General features: G+C 39.8%; 7 protein-coding genes across 8 annotated transcripts; 2 read left to right on the top strand and 5 right to left on the bottom strand.

Annotated features, from left to right (window-relative positions):
- Positions 1–368: 368 nt before the first annotated feature.
- On the bottom strand, positions 369–2699 carry LOC117620262 (UNC93-like protein 1). Its single transcript, XM_034350413.1, has 2 exons — positions 1004–2699; positions 369–826 (listed from the first exon to the last, which is right to left on the bottom strand). Exons 1-2 carry the CDS (start codon positions 2158–2160, stop codon positions 583–585), a joined length of 1401 nt encoding a protein of 466 aa, XP_034206304.1. The 5' UTR covers positions 2161–2699; the 3' UTR covers positions 369–582.
- A 1311-nt stretch (positions 2700–4010) lies between these two features.
- Positions 4011–7651, bottom strand: LOC117618579 (stomatin-like protein 2, mitochondrial). The gene is made up of 9 exons (XM_034348216.1): positions 7179–7651; positions 6762–7008; positions 6517–6666; positions 6169–6226; positions 5975–6067; positions 5721–5786; positions 5490–5581; positions 4606–4665; positions 4011–4499 (listed from the first exon to the last, which is right to left on the bottom strand). Exons 1-9 carry the CDS (start codon positions 7388–7390, stop codon positions 4257–4259), a joined length of 1221 nt encoding a protein of 406 aa, XP_034204107.1. The 5' UTR covers positions 7391–7651; the 3' UTR covers positions 4011–4256.
- A 297-nt stretch (positions 7652–7948) lies between these two features.
- LOC117617236 (L-type lectin-domain containing receptor kinase VIII.2-like) lies at positions 7949–10913 on the bottom strand. Its single transcript, XM_034346529.1, has one exon. It carries the CDS (start codon positions 10202–10204, stop codon positions 8132–8134), a length of 2073 nt encoding a protein of 690 aa, XP_034202420.1. The 5' UTR covers positions 10205–10913; the 3' UTR covers positions 7949–8131.
- Positions 10914–11073: 160 nt separating this feature from the next.
- LOC117617237 (60S ribosomal protein L9-1) lies at positions 11074–12968 on the bottom strand. Its single transcript, XM_034346531.1, has 3 exons — positions 12517–12968; positions 11536–11658; positions 11074–11368 (listed from the first exon to the last, which is right to left on the bottom strand). The coding sequence occupies exons 1-3, from the start codon at positions 12889–12891 to the stop codon at positions 11282–11284; spliced, it is 585 nt and encodes a 194-aa protein (XP_034202422.1). The 5' UTR covers positions 12892–12968; the 3' UTR covers positions 11074–11281.
- A 966-nt stretch (positions 12969–13934) lies between these two features.
- LOC117619309 (WAT1-related protein At5g64700-like) lies at positions 13935–16428 on the top strand. Of its 2 annotated transcripts, none has more exons than XM_034349230.1 (7): positions 13935–14561; positions 14656–14718; positions 14884–15000; positions 15118–15349; positions 15467–15625; positions 15784–15935; positions 16049–16428. In XM_034349230.1, the coding sequence occupies exons 1-7, from the start codon at positions 14362–14364 to the stop codon at positions 16212–16214; spliced, it is 1089 nt and encodes a 362-aa protein (XP_034205121.1). In that variant the 5' UTR covers positions 13935–14361; the 3' UTR covers positions 16215–16428. The 2 variants fall into 2 exon arrangements, with proteins under 2 accessions (XP_034205121.1, XP_034205120.1); XM_034349229.1 differs by having other exon boundaries at positions 14653–14718.
- On the bottom strand, positions 16382–16941 carry LOC117618470 (transcription repressor OFP2-like). Its single transcript, XM_034348026.1, has 2 exons — positions 16864–16941; positions 16382–16699 (listed from the first exon to the last, which is right to left on the bottom strand). The coding sequence occupies exons 1-2, from the start codon at positions 16939–16941 to the stop codon at positions 16382–16384; spliced, it is 396 nt and encodes a 131-aa protein (XP_034203917.1).
- A 1901-nt stretch (positions 16942–18842) lies between these two features.
- LOC117619748 (uncharacterized calcium-binding protein At1g02270) lies at positions 18843–23164 on the top strand. Its single transcript, XM_034349773.1, has 11 exons — positions 18843–19265; positions 19537–19722; positions 20080–20184; positions 20287–20392; positions 20770–20990; positions 21092–21168; positions 21262–21370; positions 21448–21573; positions 21725–21835; positions 21954–22061; positions 22356–23164. Exons 2-11 carry the CDS (start codon positions 19579–19581, stop codon positions 22590–22592), a joined length of 1344 nt encoding a protein of 447 aa, XP_034205664.1. The 5' UTR covers positions 18843–19265; positions 19537–19578; the 3' UTR covers positions 22593–23164.
- Positions 23165–23716: the final 552 nt, after the last annotated feature.

Raw genomic sequence — 23716 nt, 5'->3', positions numbered from 1 at the left:
TTCTGTGACTCAAATAATAGCTACAATCTTTGCATGGAATTTGCATTACTCTTACATTACATGGATAAATACAAGAACAAATCAGAAATCTCCTGGAGATGGAGCCACAGATTACTAACTTTTCACTATTGACAGCCAGCCTCCCAAATATACTACTTGGGAAGATTTGAACTTACGAACATTATTAAACTTGATGTCAATTCTACAAACAGCTGCCCCACCACTCTGTATTCCCTTATAAAAATCGATATTTTTTAGCACCTTTTCTGTTACAAAATTTAAAAAGATGGTTCCTTTTGATCTGTAAAGAGTCTTCCACTGAAAAGACTTTTATCATTACTGTGCAGGAAAAGAAGCAGACATGAAGATAATCAAGAAATATTCCAAACGATATTTTAACAGAACACTAATTTTGATTACTCTATGGAACACTGAACAATTACACATGATATATATATTTCACTAATTGTGATGATTCCAACGTGTGTGAGCGCGATAGAAACTTTAAATGCCCGAGAAAATGGAAAAGACAATTCCAATAAAATTATGACTAAATTGATCTGCTAAGACCACCCATTGTTATCACTTTTCTGAGGCAGGTCCAGCAAATGAAGGAGCGGCCTCCTTCTCCTTGCTAATTTCCTCCAGATCAGCCTTACTGTCATCCTTCACAGCCAGCAAGACTAGAACGACCAACAACGGATAGCTCACGGTAGTGAGCGACCAATTCGTAACCAATTGGGTGAGGAAGGACACCTTGTGTGTATCAACTTGCCAAGCAACAGCTGCCCCAGCACTCTGTATTCCCTTATAGAATCCAACATACCTGCCATACACATGCACACAAGTTGTTAAGCATCACAATTAAATTGATCACAAACTTTGATTATATGTTAGCCTCCAAACAGTCACTTTATTCTATCACACAAAAATCATTGAGATATTAAAAACTTGAGCAATAAGGCATATTCTATTATCTGATCTGATCTATCATCTATGTTACCTGCTTAGGGTCTCAGAGTCATTAGCCAAGGCTCCAATAACCCAGTAAACCATGCTCTGGAACATGGAATCCAGCAAGCCAAAACTGAAATACAAGACGAAAGGTCCGGCAAAATCCGAACCAGAGTCCTTAAAATCCAGCTTCTCTGGCAAATCACCGCGAGAGTAGGTTAGCTGGTTGACAAGCCCACCAACCCAAATTGCAGTGCTAACAATACTAATCACTGTAATGCCAGCAAAACCCCTTGTCCTCCTACTCTTGAAACTGAAATCCATTATGTATCCAATCCCAATCGACCCCAACATCTGGGCTCCCCAATAAAACACATTGTTCAATCCTCTGGTCCTCAAATTAAACATAACCTGATTGACATTGTTGAACTGGTAGGTGTAAAAGAAGTTGCTGGACCAAGCAGCAGGGATTATAAGAAGCATCTTCCAATTTCCAAACAGCTTGGCAATCTCAACAACCTCAGTTGAAACACTAGAGTACTGAATGTTGGTACACTTGCTCCCATCATCACGAACAACCTTCCTAGGCGGCAAAATGGCCAGGGATAAAAGAGTCCCCACAGTCATGAAAACCATGAACCCAATATAAGTAGCATCATTAACAGAAGCTGCCTCGCTTCTATTGTAATTAAGAACGAAGGGAATTAGGCCTCCAATGACACCACCCATGTTGAAGATACTCCAGAAAATGGAAATATATGTCCCTTTCCGATTAGCCGGGGGATAGGAGGTCATGATGGCACCTTGGCCAGCCCAAAGCAGGCCTGCACCGACTCCAAGGATTGCTCCGGCGACAATTGCAAAAACCTGGTGCTTGTGGTGATTGTAGTACAAGAAGGAGCCAGCGTAGAGGACATAGGTGGAGCAGGCTGACAGGAGAGTGAGGCGAGGGCCAAGGATGTTGTAGATACCACCGCCGAGGATGCCGAAGACGGCGAAGGTGGTATAGAGGGCGGTGGAGGCGTTGTTGGAGGCTGTTGGGTCAACCTGGCCACCCCCACCCATGCCTGAGAGGGCATTGAACATGCCTGGGCAGCAAAAACAGACAAACCCAATAAGGCTCACTTGCACAAAAGGGGAGTTGTACCTGAATCTCGATTGGGGCACCTCAGTGCCTCCTGATTCTTCAGCTCCTTCGAAACCCATCAAGCCAAGATGATGACTTTGACGATTTTAATGGTTTTTGTGATTGCTGAAAATGAAAAGTTTCTTCCTTTCGGAGGGGATGGGAAAGCTCGAGGCTTTATTCGGGACAAAAGAGACAGAAGGGAATTTGGGGATGAGGGGTTGATGCTCTGAGTTGGGGAGGCCAAAGAGATGACGGGTTTTGTTTTGAATGCAGAGTCCGAGTGGGGTGTGGAAACTGGAAAGTAGAAAAAGACTGAATTTAGGAGCAAAGAGGGAGGGGTTGCTGGGGCTGTTTCTGATTCTGACGAGCACATGCTATGTATTGATGTTAGCTTTGATTTAAATTGAGAAGATATAGTCCATGATGAATTGCAAAAGGTCGAAAAAATAACAAGGAATTTGGAAATTGGGATTTGGAGGAGACGAATTGCATTGCAAATGACAATTTTGGTTCCAGGCTTGCTTCCTTTCCAGAATCCAGCGGGGTGTTAGAAAGAGTGAGAAAGGTCGAAATATAAGTCCATGATCCCCAACGGGACGACGGGGATGAATCTGCACAATAATAAAACTATTAAATAATTAAGAATAAGTCAATCTCAATCAGTTTCAGTTGTTTTGTTTTGTTACAGTTGGAATAGAATCTTGGATTTTAATTCCTATGTGGACCCGCTTCTTCTTGCAAAAAATAACAGGCCAGTCTCCAGAGACCACCAAAAACATGACATATATTTTTAGTAATATTTTTTTGTCACTTGAATGTTATTAGTAACCATAAACCAAAAACAAATGAGTTGGGAAAAACAAGGGTATTATTATTATTATTATTATTATTATGTCTTATGCCACCCTGTCCTAAAAAGATAACATACGAATATGTTAAAGATTCACTAACATAGATAATTAAGTTGGGTGGATTATGTCTAATTTGCAGGCGCATATTAGAAGGAAAGGAAGTTCCAAGTCCAACAGCTTGACTAACTAATACTTAATGAAGGAAACACACACTTGCCTTGTTGTTTTCAACTTGTTTGGCTCACCGTTCTTTCTTTATATGCTTCTGCTTTCAGCAAAGGGAGCTCTCATTCATGACTCTTGACAGAAAAAGTCATATTTTGCTGCGACAAATAAATTCTCTATCACACATAACATAGTGATGTTAAGGCATTTAAATAACAGCAGGCCAGCCGGCTGCAACGAGTTTTCAGTGATCATTTTTTTCGTTTTTGTGGAAAAACATTTGACAACACAAGCTCAGTTGGGTTGGAACTTGGATGGATGTAAAGCCTTCCTTTCATCAGAGCTCATGGTGGTCCAATCAAGATTTGACCATCAGTAATACGGTTGTAAAGGATAAGGGGCTGATGTCGTTCGTTTCAAGAATTGACATTATAGGCTCGCCTTCTCTTCTCACTTTTTCGCCTATTGTAATTTCTGGAAGCAGCTCATAAGATGAAAACAAACAAAAACACCACCAGCCTAGTCCTACTACAACAAGACCAGACAAAATATTTTATATATCTTTTTACGGGTCAGTTAACTGCAAGAATTCTATATTAAGAGTTTTATATATTAGATCAAATTAGTTAATCTGATCTAATAATTAAGAGATAAAATATCACCTCCTAAGACCCTCACTATATAATGACTCCAGTCTAAACTATTGATTTTCAAATCTGTTAGGAGGCAGAAAGCCCATATTCCTCTTCAAAAGTCAATCGTTGTATTTGTATAAAGGGGCCGAAGCCCATCAAGAGCCAAAATGGGGGGTCCTCGAAAACACAATAAGGACCTTCCAGGCGGTTCACTTCACTCTATATCCACAGAACGTTCACCACTGTAATAAATTAGATGAAAGAACAATCACAAGGGAAAATAACCCGTTCCAACCCAAAAAATTCAATTCCTTGATATGATTTGGCATCTGTCATTCTGTCTTTCTCATTGCAAAGATTTGACACTCATTAGTTAATCACAGCTCAGATTAAGTGGTCGCATCCAACCTTTAGGCTAAAAGAACAAAAAGAAAGCATTCATCCTACAATGAAAGAGACTGGTCTGGTGTATAAGAACCCCAAAAGTGGTTTAATTGTGCAAACAACTGAAACAAGTCAACTCTATGCTCCTTTCTTGCGGTTTTGAAGCGAAAACCCTGGTTCCTTTGCATCATTATGTTCATCAACTGTTTCCTCAATCAGTCGAATCCCACCCTCAGATCCTTCTGAGGAAGTATCACCTTTCGTGCCTCCAATTGTTGCAATAGTGGAAGGATCATTAACCAAGCTTTTGTAGATTGTTAGTGCTTGAGAAATCATGCCAGCAGGATTATTTGAAGCACTAGGAAGCAACACTGTTGTGCCCTGCAAAAATTTTAAATAAAAAGAAGGAAAAAAACTATTTTATTAATCAATTGAGCATCATTAGATACAGCAGCAAATATACATAGTTAGATGGTTCTGCTCTCACCTGTTTGGCAATATTACCAAAGGCTTCGACATACTGCTCAGCAATTTTCAAGGCAGCTGCCTGCAAATCAGACCATAATATTAGTTCCTTCATCCACACAAACAAACAAAGCACACACATAAGATTTTCATAAAATCTGTACATCACATGCCAACATCATGGAAGACAAGTCTATATGATCATTGCTTATAAGGAAAAACTATTCTCGGCTCTAGAAGATGCTAAGGAAGAACTGGACCCTTTTCAAATACATTATAATAACATCAACATGGAAACTCATCCACATCCACACCCACACCTCCAGCAACAACCTATAGAACTCATGATTTTTTTTTTTTTAAATTTTAAATTTACAATCAAATAGAATTAAAGGATTTAGAAGCTTTGGCCTATTAGACACTAGAGTATGTGGATGGCATCCAGTTAGATATTTGATATGAGATATAAAGGAAAGCTTAGTGGGTCAGCGGGTTGGGGAAGAAGAAGAAGAAGGAACATCATGCAGTTAAATATCAAAATCTCAGGTAAAATGTGAGGGGTTAGAGAGAATAATGAATCACCTTCCACACAAAATCTCAACAAACTAAGCTAAAGAGACCGTAATGTAGCAATATTCTTTCAACTTCCCAATTAATAGTAACCCTATTTGACAAGATGCACGATGGGAAACCATATGATGTTGCATATTTTATATGAAAAATAAGCAAAATAAGGATGAACTCATTTGGAATGAGTGACATGTGTTGGAGCCTGAATGGACTAAGAAAACAAGTGCCAACCATGTGCATATTGCCAAAACAAACAATTTAGCACCACCTTTCTGGAATCCCCAAAACTTTATTGAGAATACTACAAGCACAATGAAGGAGATTGAAGAACCTCACCTCTGCACCGCCACTTTCCTTGAGAGTCTTTGACACAAGGGTAATTCCTCGAGATGTTGCATTTGCTTTAGCAAGGATGGACTGTGCTTCTCCTGTAAAAGAATGAAATGAAGAAGAATGAAAAAGGGACAAATGACAAATGGAAATCTAATCAACTAAAGGAACATCAACATCAAATTAACCACAACTTTGCACACTACTGGGACTAAATTATATCAGAATTGCAACTACCTTCTGCTGCTAATATTATAGCACTCTTCTTTCCATCTGCAATGTTTATGTTAGACTGTCTTTCTCCTGTGAAAGATCAGAAACATTAGTTTCTGCCAATGCTTATTCTACCTACAAGTGTGACTCGAAATACTACACTTAAAAGAAGCACACGAAAAGACAATGTCATCATCTGTTTGCAACCCTTAAGGTTCACTACAGAATTTCACTTTGCACATATAATTGAACTATAAAACGAACATTGAGTTCCTTACCTTCAGACTCGAGAATTTGAGCTCTCTTTTTGCGTTCTGCTTCTGCTTGCATCTCCATAGCTTCCCTCACCGCACGAGGAGGAGTTATGTCCTCTAAACAAGTATGAACAGTCAAGCATTTACGAAATGATAATAGAATTTGATAAAAATAATAAAGAGTATCTGATGGAACACTAGTAAAAGGGGTCTCTTACTTATTTCATATCGGAGGCACTCCAAGCCCCATGCTGTAGCAGCCTTGTTGAGCCCTGTCTGCAAAATGATGCCCGCTCAAAATATTTCTTAACCTAATAGGCTAACTTACAAAGAAAATAGAACTAAATTAAAGCTGATGTAACAACGTTTAAAGACAAGGGTACGCAAACTGAAGGCATGCCCCTCATCAGACATTTGCTTATTACCAGAAAATTAACACAGAAATATCATCAAAATACAGGACAAAAGCTTCTTAGCAGAGACTCAAACCAAAACTGTGGCTCTAAATAAGACGCCAGATTCTTAATCTTCATAGTTATCAGAGGCAAAAGGGAAGATAAACATACCACTATCTCATCATTGAGGGATTCTCTTTCCTCAAATGTCTTGTCAAGAGTCATTTTCCCAATTGCAATACGCATAGTAGTCTGTGCAAGCTGAATAGCTGCATTAATAGGATTGTCAACGCCATAGGAGGCCAGCATAGGATCCATAATCTGCACCCACAAAAGAGAAAACAAAGCTCCGTGTAACCCACTAAAGAAATATATATACGAAGGCACACAAATCCGATTCAAGAATGTGATATTACCCTGATGTAAAGCACACCATCAATCATAAGGGCGACATTGTCTTTGGTGATAGCGGACTGGTCAGGAACATTGATGACCTCTTCTTTCAAGGAATGCACATAAGCGATTCTATCCACAAAGGGAATCAAGAAATGGATACCAGAATCCAGAGTCCTGACGTACTTTCCAAACCGCTCAATCACAAAGGCCTTCTTCTCAGGCACAATCCGAATGCCAAAATTCGTCGGAGGCGTAATCTCATAGTTTCTACACATAAAGATCCAAATTTCTCACTCAAATCGTATAAAAACCACCAACCCATAACTTGAAAAAGCACGCACACATGAAACCCAAAATAAATCTGTATGTCATTTGGTATTTCCAATAATCCACCAACCCAATACTTGTAAGAAGAAACACGCAGGAGTAGGAATTACCTAAGATCGCGACTGCTTCGGTAGTTCCGAACGGCGAGCAGATTGTGTGAGGAGGCAAACGGGGAGGAAGATGGAGGGGAAAGAAGTGGGTTCGACTGTTTGAGGATTAATGACGAACAGGTGGTGAGGGCTCTTACACCGGCAGATTGGGAATGGTGGAGATGCCTTAGAGCTCTCAACGAGTTGAGGGAATTGAGCTTAAACATATTCATATTGTTGGCTTTTCTCTTTCTTTTTTTCGGATTTCTCTGCTGCTAGTAAGAATTCAATTGGGGGGTTTTACAAAGTCGAAGGGTTTTATGAAGCCCTCGTGGCCTTGTTCAAATCTCTCTCCTTATTTTCTTGCTCTCCAAGAAGAAGTACGGTATTTTCTTTTTCATTTCTTTAACTGATTGCGGTTTTACCTGAAAATTTCCTTGGCCAACACCATAACTACTACCCGAAAATTACCAGTAACATTTTGTCGAATTTTTTTTTTTAATGTCGGCTTCCCTTTGAAAATTAAAAAGAATAAAAATCAAAACAATATTTTTGATAGGTTGATTAACAATTGGCCACATCATAATCTCATAGGATATTCGAGTTGCCCCAAAATTAGCTGTCAAAAACTTGTGGTAGGCCTAAGTTGGGTATCAACATAGCAATAACAGTGATACTCTCGGATGAACTTGCGTCAATGGGTTTCATTTCAGGCCTAGGGGCAGGCAGCTCCTCTGCCTTACTTGGAGCAATGGTGAATAGTGAGGCCCCCAACCCAAGAAGGGCATGCGTAAAAGGAATTCCAATTGGCACCTGCAATTGATATTGCGTATGACTTATAAAAATACATGAGGGAAATGAAGCACAGCAGCACATGTTGCTATTTGGCTTTTACATTTGCAATCTATTATACAAACATGACCATTAAAGGCCGCAACATCCGAACCTCAATCAAAAGACTAGTAATTGTAGCTTCATTTGAAAGAAGCGCAAGAATAACCAGTGCAAAGGGCGCCGGTGCTGTTGTAAGGGAACAGAGCAACCGGTCGACTCGGTGGCAACTCCGGGATTGGTCTCTCCATGCTAAGAAACTCCACCACTTGCTCCATACAAGGCCTCCCTTTGGTCACATTCAGTGTGCATAGCAACCCAATTTGCATAACTCTAATTGCTTGCTCCAAGTTTATCACTGTGCCCATCCTCCTATCCACTACCCTCGCCATTTCATCTTTCTCGTGCATTCTCCATGCAAAGTCCAGCAAGTCCCTCTCCTCCAATTGCCCCAACTCTGCCTCCAGTCTCTGCCTCCCACCAACCACTTCCAACACAAACAACCCAAATTCAAACACATCCGCACTTTGGCTCACTGCTGACTCGAACCTTTTTGATTCTGCACCACATAGCACAAACCCAAAGTCCCCAAGGACTGCGCGGAAACTAATATCAAGAAAGACGCTAGTTGTTTTCAAGTTCTTGTGGGATAATTGATTGGAGTGTAAGAAACTGACGGCCTCAGCCACATCTTTCACAACCTTGAACCGCCGAGTCCACGGAAGAACACCCATCCCAAATAGCCATTTGTCAAGGCTCCCATTGGGGAAAAACTCATACACAACCATGGTTTCTTTCTGATCTTGACACCACCCTCGGATCGGAACCAAATTTGGATGCCTAAACCGGCTAATGCCCTTTATTTCCTTCAAAAACCTTCGCCTATCAAATCCTTGAGAGTGCAAAAACTGAGAAGAAAACCGCTTCACAGCCACTTGACATCCATTCAAAAGCTTTCCTCTATAGTACACACCTCTCGAGCCGCTACCCAGAAATTCATACTCGCTGAAGCATTGAGTAGCCAAGGAAAGCTCGGAGATTGTGAAGCAGCGGGGCTTGTTGGGAGGCCTTGGTCTCTGCTTCTTCTCCGGCAGCACAATGGAAGTGTCTGATATTTCTGTACTTTTGCGCCTGCTGTTGTAGTATAGGCTAAGCACAACAGCCAGAACCAAAACCAGCACAGCAACAAAGATTAAGAATGTGCCTGGAGGCTCAGCGCTCGTGGTACCTGCTCTGCCATGTACAATGATGTTACTCTCGCATGTTTCCACTGAAGGCGTCCAAAGAAAAGCTTGGCTAGTGGAACTGAAATTCCAAGAGAGGACGCTGTGGATTTGGGTATGGTTGCCAGTGGAAGCTGAGAATCCGACGAACATGTACTCGCTGAGAAAGGGTGAGAGATCAAGAGGGCCAGAGAAGATCGGCTTTGATGGAGGACTGTCATTGCTGCCGCTGTCTGATCCTAAATGAATTTCCATCCAACGGCGTGAGCCGTCGTAGCCAATCCAAACTCGGTGGACTGAACCATCGTCGAGAAAGACACCAACATCGGAAGCGTTGATTGTTTTGGTGGAGACGATCGTGCCGAGGTTGATTCCGACATGGTTGTCATTGGGGTCTCCGAACTCAGGATTGAGACGCGTGTCGAACTCGACTGCTATTGCCTTATAATCATCCTGACAAGCGTCGTTGAGCATGCCGAGCCACGGGCCAGGCCTGCCAATGGTGAACTCGTCGGGGACAATGATGAAGGTGAGGCCACTGCCACCATGATCAGAAGAATTAGCACTGAAATTGGAAGAAGAAGAAGAAGAAGAAGCATTGTGGAATTGAAAAGAGAAGGTTGTTTGGAAAGAAGCAGGGGACTGGGTGTGAGGGTCAAGGAGACGGATGGGAGAAGAGTAGAGGGCTCTGCCTGCTTGGTGTCTGAGATGATCAATATCATTGCCGTTGCCGTGGGGTTGATCATGATCATCGGGGATTTGGATGGCTGATGAGGCGGAGAACTTGGCACTGCCAAGAAGCTTTACATCTTCTAAAACTCGGGGGTTTTTGGAGAAGCTGAAATCTGGGAAAGAGAGATGCTTGGTGACGTTAACTAGTGGTCCATGTATACGGTGCTGCTTGTCACTACCTGAATGAACTAGAACTGTGTGTTCCATAAACACCGAGCATATGAACCAGATGAGGCCATAGTTGTAGTTGCGGCAACCCATTCATATATTTTGAAGATTTGAAATGCTTTGATAATGGAAGGAGGTGGGGTGGGGGGATCCAATAAAGAAACAAGATTTGGACGGCTACAGAAAATACTTGTAATAGTTGGGATAAATACGTATTGATATTGGACAAGTAGTTCTGTAGCTTTGTTTGATTAAAATCTGCAATTAGTTAGTTATGATTGAGAATCAAGTCGACAATAGAAAGAAATAGTGGCCACATATACAGGTAAGACAGGAAAGCAGGCAAGTTCAGAGATAATTTTTTGATTACAAACATCCTGAACTGAAGCTGAAGAAGAGGAATGATGAATCATTTGTCACCAATCATATTATATGACAGATTATGAGTCTCTCATCATAGTCACGCTCATGCAACAAGTCATGGACGATGGAGATGGGTTTTGGGTCCATGCCATGTCCCTATATACTCTTTTTGCTCTCCCACTGAGTCTTCATTGGACCACCAGTTTGTGTTTTTTTCTTCTTTTTCCTTGGCTCTTGTTGGGCTGTTCTCGACCACCAGACCAGACCATATCAAACTCAGATATTCAATTCTTACCCGCAACGTATCATGTGTAATCATTGATTCGACCCTTCAATAAAACACTCTCAAATACCAAAAACATAAACATGAAGAAAGAATGTCATTCTAGATAGCATAGGGCCGGGCGAACCGCGGGTTGAAACCATGGAAGCCCAATATCTATCTAGGGTAGATCAATTTTGTGTGTTTCTTGTTGCCCCGTTCCACTTCCTTCTTTTTCCTTCTTAACCTATTATACTTGTTTCTAAATCTGTGTTAAAATGTAAACCATACAAGTATTATAATTGTGAATCGCAAAACCGAGCATCGAGACATCACATAATTAACCGGTAGGCACAAAATTTGTTTCCCCATATATATAAGGTCTAACAGAAAATCAAAAATCTAATGAAAAATTACTTTTAACACAAAATTATCGATCAGACGTCAAACAAGCTTATAAATGATGCCAACTCCAACAAAAGGATAACTTCAGTTCCATGAGGAAATTAAACTACGTTCGGAAACTAAAACAAAACAGGCACAGTTCATTCCTCTTCAAGGATGGTTCCCTTCTCGCTAACATAGATACCATCAAGAAACTTCCTGATATCCTTGTTCTTCACATGGCATTTCTGTCAAAAGATCAAATAAACAAAATAAAGGCTTCAGCATATGCAACTACCATGTTAAAAGCAACAACAATAATACAAGGGTCTCCCAGCATTTATAGAGAAAGAGAGAAATTGATACGAGTGATACATAGCGAGAGAGCGAGAGAGAGAGATAAGGAAATATAGACCTGGTTGATCAGAGCACATGACCGAGAAACAAGCTCAATATCATTTCCGTCCAATATCAGCTCATCCTTCACCTTTTCAGATCGGAGGATAGAAACCCCATCAAGCATATCCACCTTTCTCACCTGATTGAGCAAACACATAGTTCATCAAGACCCACACACTAGAAATCTTTTTTAGTTAGATTAAACAAAATTGTGCCATATCAAAATCAGTTATTGGCTCACAGGAAAAAACATTTTAACCTAACCAATGACTTATTGGTCCGTAATTCAAAACTGCAAACAGCACAACATTCTAATTTATCATCATAACAATGCCATTCAGGTTTCTGAGCTCAAGCAAGAGCTTGAACACAGGTCTTTTTCACATGCCCATATATTTGCATGAAATCATTTCCAATACCTAATTGCATTTTATGGGGTCAAAAGCCGCACAGATTCCAGATAAAAAAAATGGTGTCATCTTTCTTGAACATAAAAACTAGTGCATATGGGACTCATATGATAAACACAAAAAACAAAGTGATTATAAGGAGGACAAATGACTATTCTATTTGAAAATATTTCTTCAACAATAATAGTCCACATGCTAATGAAATCTGTTTCTCTTCCATTGAGATCGAAAACAAGTACACAACTGACAACGGTAAACAGCATATGTCAGTGAGGTCTAAAATATCTAATGTCACCTAATGCCTAAGCACAGCCATGAAGTCGGGCTAACCAGATAACCATAGACTACAAGCATGCTTTCACTAAATTCAAACGGAAAGTTTAAGAAATTCCAAAACATCAGTACAAAAGGATCAATAAATCTCATTTCTAAATCAAAAAGGCATACTTCAGAAATCAAAAAACAGTTGTAAGAAACTATCAAACAAACAAAAACACCGAAATGCACAAGAAACATTGATCACAAATTACTCAGATACAAAACACGCAAAACAAAGCAAAGCCAGCTAAAATCTGGCAAAAGGGTACCTTCTTTTCACCCAAAAAGTTACGGATCTCGATCGACTTGGCTGCGTTAGTGATGGAAGCATTGATGGGAAAATGGGCATATACAAAACGCATCTTGTAGCGGTAGCCCTTGGTGACACCAGTGATGAGATTCTCAACATGGGAGAGGGCAGTGCGAATGGCTGCGCTGGTTTTGCGTGAGCCAAACCAGGCATCGATCTTGAGCTTTCGCTTGCCGGTTTCCTCATCCTTGATGAGCTGAAAGTCCAAGTTCAAATGCTTGAAGTTACGAACAAGCTTGCCACGAGGACCTTCGACCTCTATGATCTTGGCATGGACCTTGATTTTGACCCCATCTGGGATGTCCATGGTCTCGGAGGACAGAATGGTCTTCATCTCCGCTACCTCTCTTTCTCTCTCTCTGCGGCTCTGGTGTGTAAATGAATGATTTGGGAGAGACAGCAAACCCTAATGTGTTATGTATGCTTTATATAATACGATTGACGTTAAACCCTAAAACCCAATTTATAAAGGCCGGGCCGTTCGTAGCCGAAAGAATGGAGCCCAATATAAATCTGGGCTTGATCAGACGTAGCAAAAATGAATATGTTTCTTGGGCTTTGAGTGGAAAAGTCACAGCCTGTTTTTATCTCAAATGATTATTGAGGTTCACGAAATAATCATATTTCATCCTTAAATTTTTTTTGTGGCATTAATAATTCTTAACATTACCCTCTCTCTCTTATTCTTAATTTTAATCCAATTGTTATAAATGTGTAAGAAGCTTGAGACAACAAAAGTGAGTTACCTATCGTATCAAATCAGATCATGGGTGGGTACCAATCATTTTATGATGAGAGAATTTCAACCATTTGATAACAATTCAACTTCAACCCTATATTCTTTTGGAGAGAGGGAGAGTAGAGGGTAGGGGTGAGTTGCGGGTGGGATGGGGTGGCCAAGTTAATGAGTCCGCCCTTTACACATAGATTAGGCTCCTCTCATTAATTTAGAGAAATTTATATTAAAAAATAATAATAATGCATTGTTAATTCGAATCATATAACCAATTAAAAAAATTAATAAGAGTCCATAATAATTCTATGACACCTCTATATTGAATTTGAAGTGATCATGAAAAGCTGGTGAGGGAGTTTGTTTGAACCTCCAACATGGGTTTTGTTTCAAATTCCTTCCCCACGTTGATCTAAAAAACAATCAGAGTTTCTAATGGCCGAGATTAATTGCACATATTTGGTCAAATGAGAATTTCAATAAAAGGAGAAAACAAATGCAGAGGAATAGAGATAATTTGGGTAGTAAAGTAATATGAAATTGCCACGTATCATATTTATTCATTAATTAAGATTTGATTTTGTTTTTTCAGTAAATGCATAAAGAGTTTTTTCAACTACTACTTAGTTACGTGACGATGTTAAAAGCAAACCAGGTACAAAGATGATGATCAAAAGTTCAAAACAGATCTCTCATCTTTCGTGGTTGTTTATAGCAAGCAACACACAGTTTCAGAGGAAGTCAGTTTGGTGAAAGGCGCCGCACAGAGTTTGAGTCTTGAGATATGAAAAGGCAGGGCAGTGAGCAGAGGCAGAGGCAAGGCCAGAAATAATAGAGAGAGAGTAGTGGCATGGCAGTGAGGCAGAGTAGTGGCTGACACAGAGAGGTTCCTACCGACGAATATATGGCATCTGTAGCCATCTGTGCCCCATTGGATTTTCTATTTCTAATGCGCACTTGCATTCATTTCTCTTATTTCTCTCTTTGGCTCTATGTGTTTTCGGAATCATAACATACTACAAATTAATTAGGAATCCCACTGCAGTTCGAGAGTTCGAGAGTTCGAGAGAGATGGATATGGGTTTGTTGAAAAAATGGTTTAAGTGGTCAGAGTTGGTGCTGGCCATGGTGATGGTGCAGATATTTGTAACTGGGTTGCAATTGCTTTCCAAAGTGATATTGCGTGAGGGAACCTTCATTTTTGCACTCATGGCCTACCGTCATATCGTTGCTGCCATTTGTGTTGCTCCTTTTGCCTTCTTTTTCGAAAGGTTTAATATTCTTTGCTTCACATTCTTCTCGTGATGTTTTCTCATCTTTTCCATGTTTTAACTGTTTTCTTTTTTGGTGGCATTGTTGCAGCAGTGTTAAACAAATCAAGTTGGGTTGGTCAGTTTGGTTCTGGCTCTTTGTCAATGCCTTAACAGGGTGAGCCGTGTTTGGTTTGGTTGGTTTCACATCAAGTTTGGCATATTTTGCTATCTTGACGCACTTTAAAGATTATTGCAAATCTAATCTGCTTTTTCATGCATTTTGTTTTCTACTTTTATACAAAGTGGCATTTTAAATATATAGAAAATAATAAAAATGCAGGATCACATCTGCGATGGGATTGTTTTACTATGGCCTCCGAGACACCACGCCTACATATGCTACAAACTTCCTCAACTTAATTCCGATAGCAACGTTTGTGCTCTCCATCATCACTAGGTAAGCTTATCTGAGACACCCCTCAACTGAAGCTTTGTGTGTGTGTGTGTGTATATATATATAGAGAACATGTTGTTAGAAGTTTCTTTTGCTTCTGTTTTGAATTGTTGCTTGCAGCATAGATAAATTGAACCTGCAAACCAGAGCAGGCAAAGTCAAGACTTTTGGGGTAATTGTATGCGTTGGGGGGGCCCTCACTGCTAGCCTTTACAAGGGAAAGGCATTTCATATGCGCCAGCACAGCCATCACTCTCATATCACTGTCAACACAACTTATGCTCACTGGACACGTGGCACTATCATGTTGGCCGGTAGCTGCCTGTCCTGTTCTACATGGTTCATAGTGCAAGTATGTAATTCTTTTTGGCAAACCATTTGATTAAGCAGGAAATGTAGCCTGCCATGGTCTAGGATATGATTTCTGTAACTGATGCTGGTAAATGTTCTTGTTGTTTCTCATGAACAGGCTAAATTGCTCAAAATATTTCCACTCAAATATTGGGCAACAATGCTAACGTGCATTATGGCAACCCTGCAATCAACAGTCATAGGCCTATTTTTCGACAGACGGGCGGCTTCGTGGAGGTTAGGGTGGAATTTGCAGCTAGTTACGATAATTTATTCGGTAAGCTTAATTACAGACCATCAAGCACCACTTCTTCCTTGATGTGTAAATTTTAACTGATATCCAGTGGTTAAGACTCAAAAGGTTTGTTTTTTCTTTGAACTCTAGGATAAATTATGTGCAAGCTGCTGAACGAATCGATTGTAATTGTTGTATAGGGAGCGCTAGCCACAGCTGCAACGTTCTGCTTAATTTCATGGGCCATCTCAGTCCAAGGACCTCTCTATCCTCCCATGTTCAACCCATTGTCTCTAATTTTTGTTGCCTTATCATCAGCTGTCATACTTGGCGAAGAGATCAGAATCGGAACGTACGAGTTTTATACTTTGCTAAGTATTTACTGTATGTATATTTCTTACATTATGCTGCAAATATCAATCCAAAACTTAATTATTTACTTTGCTTGGACTCAAATTTCTGCAGTTTGCTGGGCATGATTCTGATCATGTTTGGATTGTACTCCTTCTTGTGGGGTCAAAGAAAGGAAATGAAAAGCCCAGATTTGCCAAAATCAGAAGCTCCGGGAGTAGCGAAAACAAATGATGAGCTGCCCGCAGCCACAGGGTTGCAACTGTCACCCGGGTGCTGATTGCACTGCTAATGTTGAAGATGGTTGTGAGGAAAGCCATTTCCCAGAAAAAGTTCACATCACAGTAAGCAAAGAACTAGTTCTAAACAAAGTCGAAGGCTTTTTTTTTTCAATCATGTTGTACTTCAAAGGTTGTTCAGACTGTATCTTGCTTTCAGAAAACAAATTTAATTAGAACATAAACTGAGAAAAGCTTCCCTAACAATTTCATGAACCTCTGGTGGGTTAAGAGCAACATAACAGTAAACTAACTCTTTCATATCATTCCAATCACAAACACCCTCGTACCGGATCATCCCTAGTATTGATTCCCTCATATCAAAAATTGGGTCTGTGCTGTACTTGACCAAGCATTCGCTACCTGCAAAAACACCACAAACATCATCAGGCAAGCTGGCTGAGAGGCTGACTCTGTTTCTCCACCTCTGCTTCTCTTTGTTTTCTCTCTTCTTGTTATGTTCCTCGGTGACATCCATGGCTCCTGCCTGCAAAACGCAACACAATGCTTTGCATGAAGAAATTAAGTAGCTAGCTTGAATTTGTAGTAGCATTATTCAGCCATTGAAAGACATGAATGCATGCGAGCCTGCTTCTTGTGAATATAGGCGGGTGCCAATGGAAAATTCATGTGAAGAATTTAAAAGCACACAGTGTCAGTGAATGAGTCATTCATGGATCGGATCAGAGATTTAACGTTGCCCAAATTGCATGGGCTTCGACGCGCCATCGTACTAGCCCAAGCTTCCCCTTACTTTTCGCAAAACATTTTGGTTTTTATCATATCAAAATGTAACTCATTCTCAACTTTCTGCCGCCAACCCATTTGTTTTGTTGCGATGAGTCTCTAAATGTCACACACCTGACGCCATGGCCAAAAGCTGATGGCAACTTGCACGCCTAGTTAAACCAACCCCTCATGGGTCCGTGGGGGCAATGGGGCATGGCGTGAAAGGTCCTTTCTCTGTCTGTGGGGTTCTTTCACGCCAGTTAAGCAAGATACAGTCAATTAACTTTGAAGTACATAATGAATTTTTTTTTTTTTAAAAGCCTTTGACTTTGTTTGCCAATTTTGTTTTTTTCCAGCAAACTGCAGAAACTCGAGTGCAAAGTAAATGATTAAGTTTGGATTGATATTTGCAGCATAATATAAGAAATATACATACAGTAAATACTTAGCAAAGTATAAAACTCGCACCTTCCGATTCTGATCTCTTCGCCAAGTATGAGAGCTGATGATAAGGCGGCAAAAATTAGAGACAATGAGCTGAACATGGGAGGATAGAGAGGTCCTTGGACTGAGATGTGTTGGCGAGAGTCCTTACTATATTAGAATTTAGGTTCCTTACTATGTTAGAATTTTGGTTACTTACTCTCATGAATTCATGGGGCCAATGGGACATGGCGTCTGTAGAAATGTCTTCATCCATCTCCGAAACTGATAGGTCCTTTTCTGTCCTCACTCTCTCATCTCACGTCTCCAATCCAATTGTTTATGCTTCACATTTGGAATTATACGTCTGACTTTGCACAATATAATTGAATACAGATAATTTTCATTCCAAAGCGAAACATGCCAATCTCGTCCATCGCTGACGTGTAGTGATGAATAGTTATGCCTCCCATTCCATGTCCATATGTAAACAAACAATTAATCAAACATTTCTCGACTTCCTTTTAGGACCACCACCTACATTTAGCTATTATAAGTCATTACTTTGGGAATTAACAACCCATCATTTATAAGATATTTTACTAGGATTATGTTGAGGACATATGAAAATTAAATACTACTCTGTTTGCTTTCTAGAGTGTAAAACACACACTAGATAAGGCCGAATCGAAGTTGTTTTTATTCATTCACGACCACAACCACGACCACGATAATATTTGATTTGAGATAGATAAATGAGACAACAAAAGATCACAATCTCTCTAAATGATGCGTTTATTCTGTAAGGCGTGGCCAAGATTGAATGCTTGCAGCATCTAAATACCTTAATAGTTTTGCACAATGCTAGGAGGACCAAGAGGAACAAGAGAATGAAAAACTGAAAGTAGCCTTTTTCGATTCGATATTGCTATATTCACGGTAAACGTTAACTCAGGCACATTATTTGTGGTTGGATCTTATCACCCTACCACACCCATTTTATTTAGAAAAATCCCGACTTAGGCGTGTGCAGATTACACGCCTTGAGTGCACGTCGGTGACGATGGCTGCCGGCCGGTTGATAGTAAATCACAGCTTCTGACTTATTATTAATAAACGATGTCTGTAATGAGTCGGATTAACAATCCTAATCATTTATGCGCTCATGGCAACAAGCACTGTTTTGTATTAATAATTAGCCAATACAAATCCTGAATCCATATCCAAAAGTTTTCCTCCTCCTCCTCCTCCTCATCAACACCCTTTTCCAACTCTCGGCTGAGGGAGAGGATGAAAATTATGTGGACCTCCCTATTGTGTCAACCTTGCCTTGCCTCCGTAATTACCGAGATATTCGACCTTTTATTCTCCCTGTTTTAATAATAATAAGGGTGATTAAAAAAGGCAGTCGCAAAATTTACAATAAGAAAAGGAACTTATTTTAAAATAAAGAAGTGAATTTTTTTTGGGGGCAACGATGAAGAAAGAAACTTGAAACGTGAAAAAGAGCGCAAGAGGCAGAAGAGGCCGCGTTGCTTATAGGCAAAGAAGGAACCTTTGGCAAGTCTTGGGGAAGAAGACTCAAATTGCAAAACGCGAATAATGCGCGCAAGATTAGTATTTTTGGGGTGCCCTAGGAAATTTGCCATTTGCCCCATTTGCAAATTGCAACTTCTATACATAGAGAAGAGAGGAGAGAGTTATGGCCACGGCCATGTAAAACTCTAAATATTATTCAAAACACGTTCTACATAACTGCCGTTTTGATAAAGACAACAAAAATGAGGTTGGCCTTTCACAACACAACCCACAACCCACAACAAGTTGAAGAAGGTGGTTGTGGCGGTGGTCTTTCTTCGTATTCTTCTCTTTGAGAGGTCGAGGATCACTCTCCACTACCGGTATTTCTGTTAACTTTCCCTTTTCTCCCCAAAATCAACGTCGTCCCCAATATTTTCTTTTCTCCTTTCTCTTTCGAATGCAATCGGGTCAGAATCCTTCTTAGAAAAAGCAGTTTTTCTGTTGCATTGGACGACCAGACCATCATCATTCGGCTATCAGAGCCCATTGTATTATTGTTTTGTTTTCACCAGGCAGGCGAACTGTTTTGCATTTTAATATTCTGGGTGCTGGTGATATTGTTGTGTGCAAATATTATATATTATATTTTAGTTGAAAGGTGGGTGCTTATTGGTGAGGAGCAGACAAGACAGCATGACTAAAATGAAGAGCAGGGTATCACGAATTGGAAGCTACGCAATTGCATCTTCCAAAAGAGACGGCCACCATCAACAGCCTTGCATTACGTGCACCACTTTCAACATCCTGGCTCCAATCTACAAGCGCCTCAACCATGACGTACGTATGCTATTCATTCTTGTTCATTTCGCATCAATCGTAAAGGTTTCATTTTTGAGTTTCATTGTAAAGCTTCGATATTTGATGCTGTGTTCTATCATTTGTTAATGGGTATTGTTGATTTTGCCTAAACCATTGTTCATTATTCATATATGTAAGTATATATAATGAAAAGCTTCTCCTTTTTGATTTTATAGTCCATAATTTCTGATGGGTAATCTTAATTTGGCCTCAAGCCAGATTCTTCATTTATTTTATGCCATGATAAAAAGTCTCCTCTTGCTTATGTTTTGCAATCAATTTTTATAATGGGTATTCTCATTTTCAATTCTTTTTGTTCATTTGTTATAAATTCAGGACCCCAATTGTCGAGAAAGTGATTACAGAGCGTATTGGCTGGCCAGGAATCAAAGGATATTGGATTGTTTGTTGGCGGAGAGATCTTCCATCATTTGTCTTCAGGTTTTCATTTTAAACTTACTAACGGATTAGGATTCATTTTGTGATGGCGTAATGCTAGTATGGTGCTTATTATCTCTGTCTTTGGTGCACGGATTGGCACAGGAGTTCTGGGTAGGAAATGAAGAGCTAGTGAATATTTATGAGAAGCGACTTGGTGATGCTGGTTATGTCAACTTTCAGCTAGCACGGACCAACAACCGTGGCGATGGTACTGTCTTCTTCATTGTGAATATAAAGAAAATCTGTTTTTTAATTGGGGGTATTAAGGAAACTGTTCATCCTATTTTTATTGATCTTGGTCCCCGCCCAGAAAATGAAAAAGGGAAAAGTTTCTGAGAAATCTGTCAAATGAAGAGATGGGGGTATGAAAGTACCACCTTTGATTTAGTTAGACAGAGAATTGACTACAACATATAACTTCTGATTCAGGGTGATCCTTAAGCTGACTCTTGTGTTCTCCAGTAGCCATTTAAGCTTTGTCAGAATTTCCTTCTTATGTCAGTCCTAAATAACTGTTTATAACTTGAATTTGAAGCACAGACACATTATACATCATGATTCATAAGGGTTTCTGCTGGTGTACAGGTTTGCTGACTGCGGTGCATAAGGACTACTTTAGAGTTGTAAACTATCAGGAGATTCTATTCAATGATTGCGGTGATCGTGTTGCTCAGTTGTTACATGTGGAATTAGCTACCCCAATTTCACAGTTTCGAAACAATGATATTAGGCAGGATATCCTCATCGTGAACACCCACTTGTTATTTCCTCATGACTCAAGTTTGTGTATAGTTCGATTGCATCAGGTAACTTCATTCTCTATTGCATAAACATTTTGTTAGTTATTACCTATTAGTAACCTAATGGTATTATCCTCTGACAACATCCTGTCTTTTTCTAATCACAGGTCTACAGAATCTTACAATACGTAGAGTCTTATCAAAAAGAGAACAAGCTTAATCCCATGCCCATCATACTCTGCGGGTATTTCTAATGCCTTATTATTTCTGAGATTTTTTCCCACTTTTCAAATTATATTCATTTGTAACCTTTTGTTGCAATCTATTCTTGCTTCAGTGACTGGAATGGAAGCAAACGTGGACATGTTTACAAGTTTCTTAGGTCCCAGGGATTTGTATCTTCTTATGATACTGCTCATCATTACACCGATGCAGATGCACACAAGGTCAATATCTTCAACTTTACACCAATAGTTTCGTTTCCATATGCCTGTAACTCATGTCTTTCATGTTTTTCATACAGTGGGTTAGCCACCGAAACCACAGGGGAAACATATGTGGCGTTGATTTTATATGGCTTCTCAATCCTAATAGTTACCGCAAATTACTAAAAACAAGTTGGAGTGAGGCGGTATTTGGCATGTTCAAGGTCAGCAATACATATTACACTTTTTTTAGTTGCATTGCCGGAAGACCTTTCTCAGATGTAGTTGCATGAAGTTATATACTTTCAAATGTTGTGTTCCTTTAAACCGACCTTTCTTTCGGTCTCTGATGGGAGAGAATTTTCGCATTTTCAGTATCTACTACGAAAAGCTTCCCTGACAGAAGATGATGCCTTTGCCTTTTTGAAGGCTGATAATCCTGGTGATTACATTACCTATTCAGGTTTCTGTGAAGCACTTCGACAGGTGTGATATCAATTGAAACAAAGATTTTTTTTTTTTCTCTCTCTCTTTTCACTCTTGTTCTGAACAGAATCTCTGCCTGTTAGTAAATATGCCAACTGGTTCTTGTTATATTATGCAGCTTAATATGACTGGTCATTGCCATGGACTTAGCCTTGAAGAGACCAAAGACTTGTGGGTCCAAGCAGACATAGATGGAAATGGTATTCTTGATTACGCAGAATTTCAGGTAAATTATCTTCACCAACTATTTCTCATTACAATTACTCTTCTATACACCACCAAGATACTTGTAAAATTGCATGTAGACTTTAAGCACCACCATTAGCAGTGCGGGGAGTTTAAGCTTATATGTAGGAAAAGGCTTTTGCTTCCTGGTGCCAGTGGGCTTAGTTTGTTCACCTATGTGGGTTCTTCTGCGATTTGGTTCTAACAATTCAGCAATTTAAATCTATTTTGACACCATTAGACAGTTTCTTCGTTACATTTTGTAATGTTTATGTTACTACTATTGGCATTGCAGCAACGAATTTGGAATCCTACGGGATCAGAGCAGAGAGATGAAAGTGGTAATGACTGTGATAGTGGTTCCAAGGGAAATCAAGAACAAACAATTGGTTTCAGTGTCAAAAATGCGGTTCTCTTCCCTCCTGAAGTGGAGAAAGGAACGTGGCCTGAAGACTACTCTCTTTCCGATCATGCACGACTCACAGTGGTGTTCTCACCAATAAGAATGCCATGCTCTCAGATGATTCCCTGATCAACCTCAGGTGCAGCGGAGCTTTGGTTTAAGACTTGTACATAAAGAACCCAAAACCTGCAAACTGGAAAAGGTCAGTGGCTGCCAGATCGTGGAGAATGGATGTAAAACCAGTTTTCTTCAGCAAAGAGAGTAAAAAGAACTTCGATCGTAAAGCCAGAGAGAGAGTAAAAAGACCGTCGATCGGGGTTCCCTCATTTCTTCCTGTGCCCGTGTTTGAACCTTCTTAATCTTCCATATACAAGTAGCTCCAGCAAACACACTAGAACTGGCCCTTTGATCTGCAATTGATAAATTGAACTAGCATCTGCATTACACTCGGTTCTATATTGCCTTCCATTGTTGGCCATTGATGTGAAAAAGGAAGCTAAGAGTAACAAACAAAGATTTGTGTAGCTGTGCATTTGCATATGTGTCTAGAGAGTTGCATAGCAGTGCATATGCGTAGGCTTGCAGCGATCCCCCACTATTTGTAGCATGGTGAGATGAGATGTACCAAATTAGAGGGTTTTTGTACTTACGGTGCATTCAGCATCAATGTTAATACAATCATATCGCAACTGATTTCGCTATTCTGCAGCACGTTGACATATTATGACAGCAACAATAGTTTGTGACAGACTTTTATCTTCTGGTTTGGTTCCCTCAATATTATGATACTAGAATATGCAAAAAAACCACCAGATCTTTTGACTCTGTCCATTAATTCAGATATTTTGAAAATAACATCCTTGTTTCGACTGTGATTCAGAAACCCATTACTTGTGATTAACAAAGGAGCATGCCGGAAGTTTTAAATGCAATGATTAGAGAACACAATAAACAGTTAATTGTGTTCTTCTGCCAAGCCTAATGTGAACAAGTTTCTCTTTTTTGTTCTTCTTGTATGATGCATCAAACTATAAAAAAACAAAGGCACAAAGTTTGCAAAAAGATGTAATAAGTGGAAGATGACCTCTCTCTTTGTTAGTTTAATGATAAGGATGATTCAAAAACCTTTTTGGCTTTCTAACATAACATATTAACATGGTATATATGTAAAAAGAGTTTAAGATTAGATTAAGGATAAAGGTCCTACTACTTGCTGTCTCCTCCTCAAATTTGAAATCACTTTCCACATCCAT

This window comes from Prunus dulcis, chromosome 2, assembly GCF_902201215.1.
Source record: "Prunus dulcis chromosome 2, ALMONDv2, whole genome shotgun sequence".
In the NCBI taxonomy this organism is placed as follows: Eukaryota; Viridiplantae; Streptophyta; class Magnoliopsida; order Rosales; family Rosaceae; genus Prunus; species Prunus dulcis.
This window is presented reverse-complemented; position numbering and strand designations above follow the sequence as displayed.

Coding starts and splice junctions, on each gene's coding strand:
- LOC117620262 (XM_034350413.1), bottom strand. CDS start 2,160: ATGGGTTTCGAAGGAGCTGAAGAATCAGGAGGCACTGAGGTGCCCCAA. Junction 827..1,003: donor GACTCTGAGACCCTAAGCAG/GTAACATAGATG, acceptor TGTGTATGGCAG/GTATGTTGGATTCTATAAGG.
- LOC117618579 (XM_034348216.1), bottom strand. CDS start 7,390: ATGAATATGTTTAAGCTCAATTCCCTCAACTCGTTGAGAGCTCTAAGG. Junction 5,787..5,974: donor TCAAATTCTCGAGTCTGAAG/GTAAGGAACTCA, acceptor GATCTTTCACAG/GAGAAAGACAGTCTAACATA. Junction 4,500..4,605: donor TTGGTAATATTGCCAAACAG/GTGAGAGCAGAA, acceptor AAATTTTTGCAG/GGCACAACAGTGTTGCTTCC.
- LOC117617236 (XM_034346529.1), bottom strand. CDS start 10,204: ATGGGTTGCCGCAACTACAACTATGGCCTCATCTGGTTCATATGCTCG.
- LOC117617237 (XM_034346531.1), bottom strand. CDS start 12,891: ATGAAGACCATTCTGTCCTCCGAGACCATGGACATCCCAGATGGGGTC. Junction 11,659..12,516: donor ACTTTTTGGGTGAAAAGAAG/GTACCCTTTTGC, acceptor TTGCTCAATCAG/GTGAGAAAGGTGGATATGCT. Junction 11,369..11,535: donor CATGTGCTCTGATCAACCAG/GTCTATATTTCC, acceptor ATCTTTTGACAG/AAATGCCATGTGAAGAACAA.
- LOC117619309 (XM_034349229.1), top strand. CDS start 14,362: ATGGATATGGGTTTGTTGAAAAAATGGTTTAAGTGGTCAGAGTTGGTG. Junction 15,350..15,466: donor CTACATGGTTCATAGTGCAA/GTATGTAATTCT, acceptor TCTCATGAACAG/GCTAAATTGCTCAAAATATT. Junction 15,626..15,783: donor TAGTTACGATAATTTATTCG/GTAAGCTTAATT, acceptor ATTGTTGTATAG/GGAGCGCTAGCCACAGCTGC.
- LOC117618470 (XM_034348026.1), bottom strand. CDS start 16,941: ATGGCGCGTCGAAGCCCATGCAATTTGGGCAACGTTAAATCTCTGATC. Junction 16,700..16,863: donor ATGACTCATTCACTGACACT/GTGTGCTTTTAA, acceptor TGCGTTTTGCAG/GCAGGAGCCATGGATGTCAC.
- LOC117619748 (XM_034349773.1), top strand. CDS start 19,579: ATGACTAAAATGAAGAGCAGGGTATCACGAATTGGAAGCTACGCAATT. Junction 20,393..20,769: donor GACCAACAACCGTGGCGATG/GTACTGTCTTCT, acceptor GCTGGTGTACAG/GTTTGCTGACTGCGGTGCAT. Junction 21,169..21,261: donor ATGCCCATCATACTCTGCGG/GTATTTCTAATG, acceptor TTCTTGCTTCAG/TGACTGGAATGGAAGCAAAC.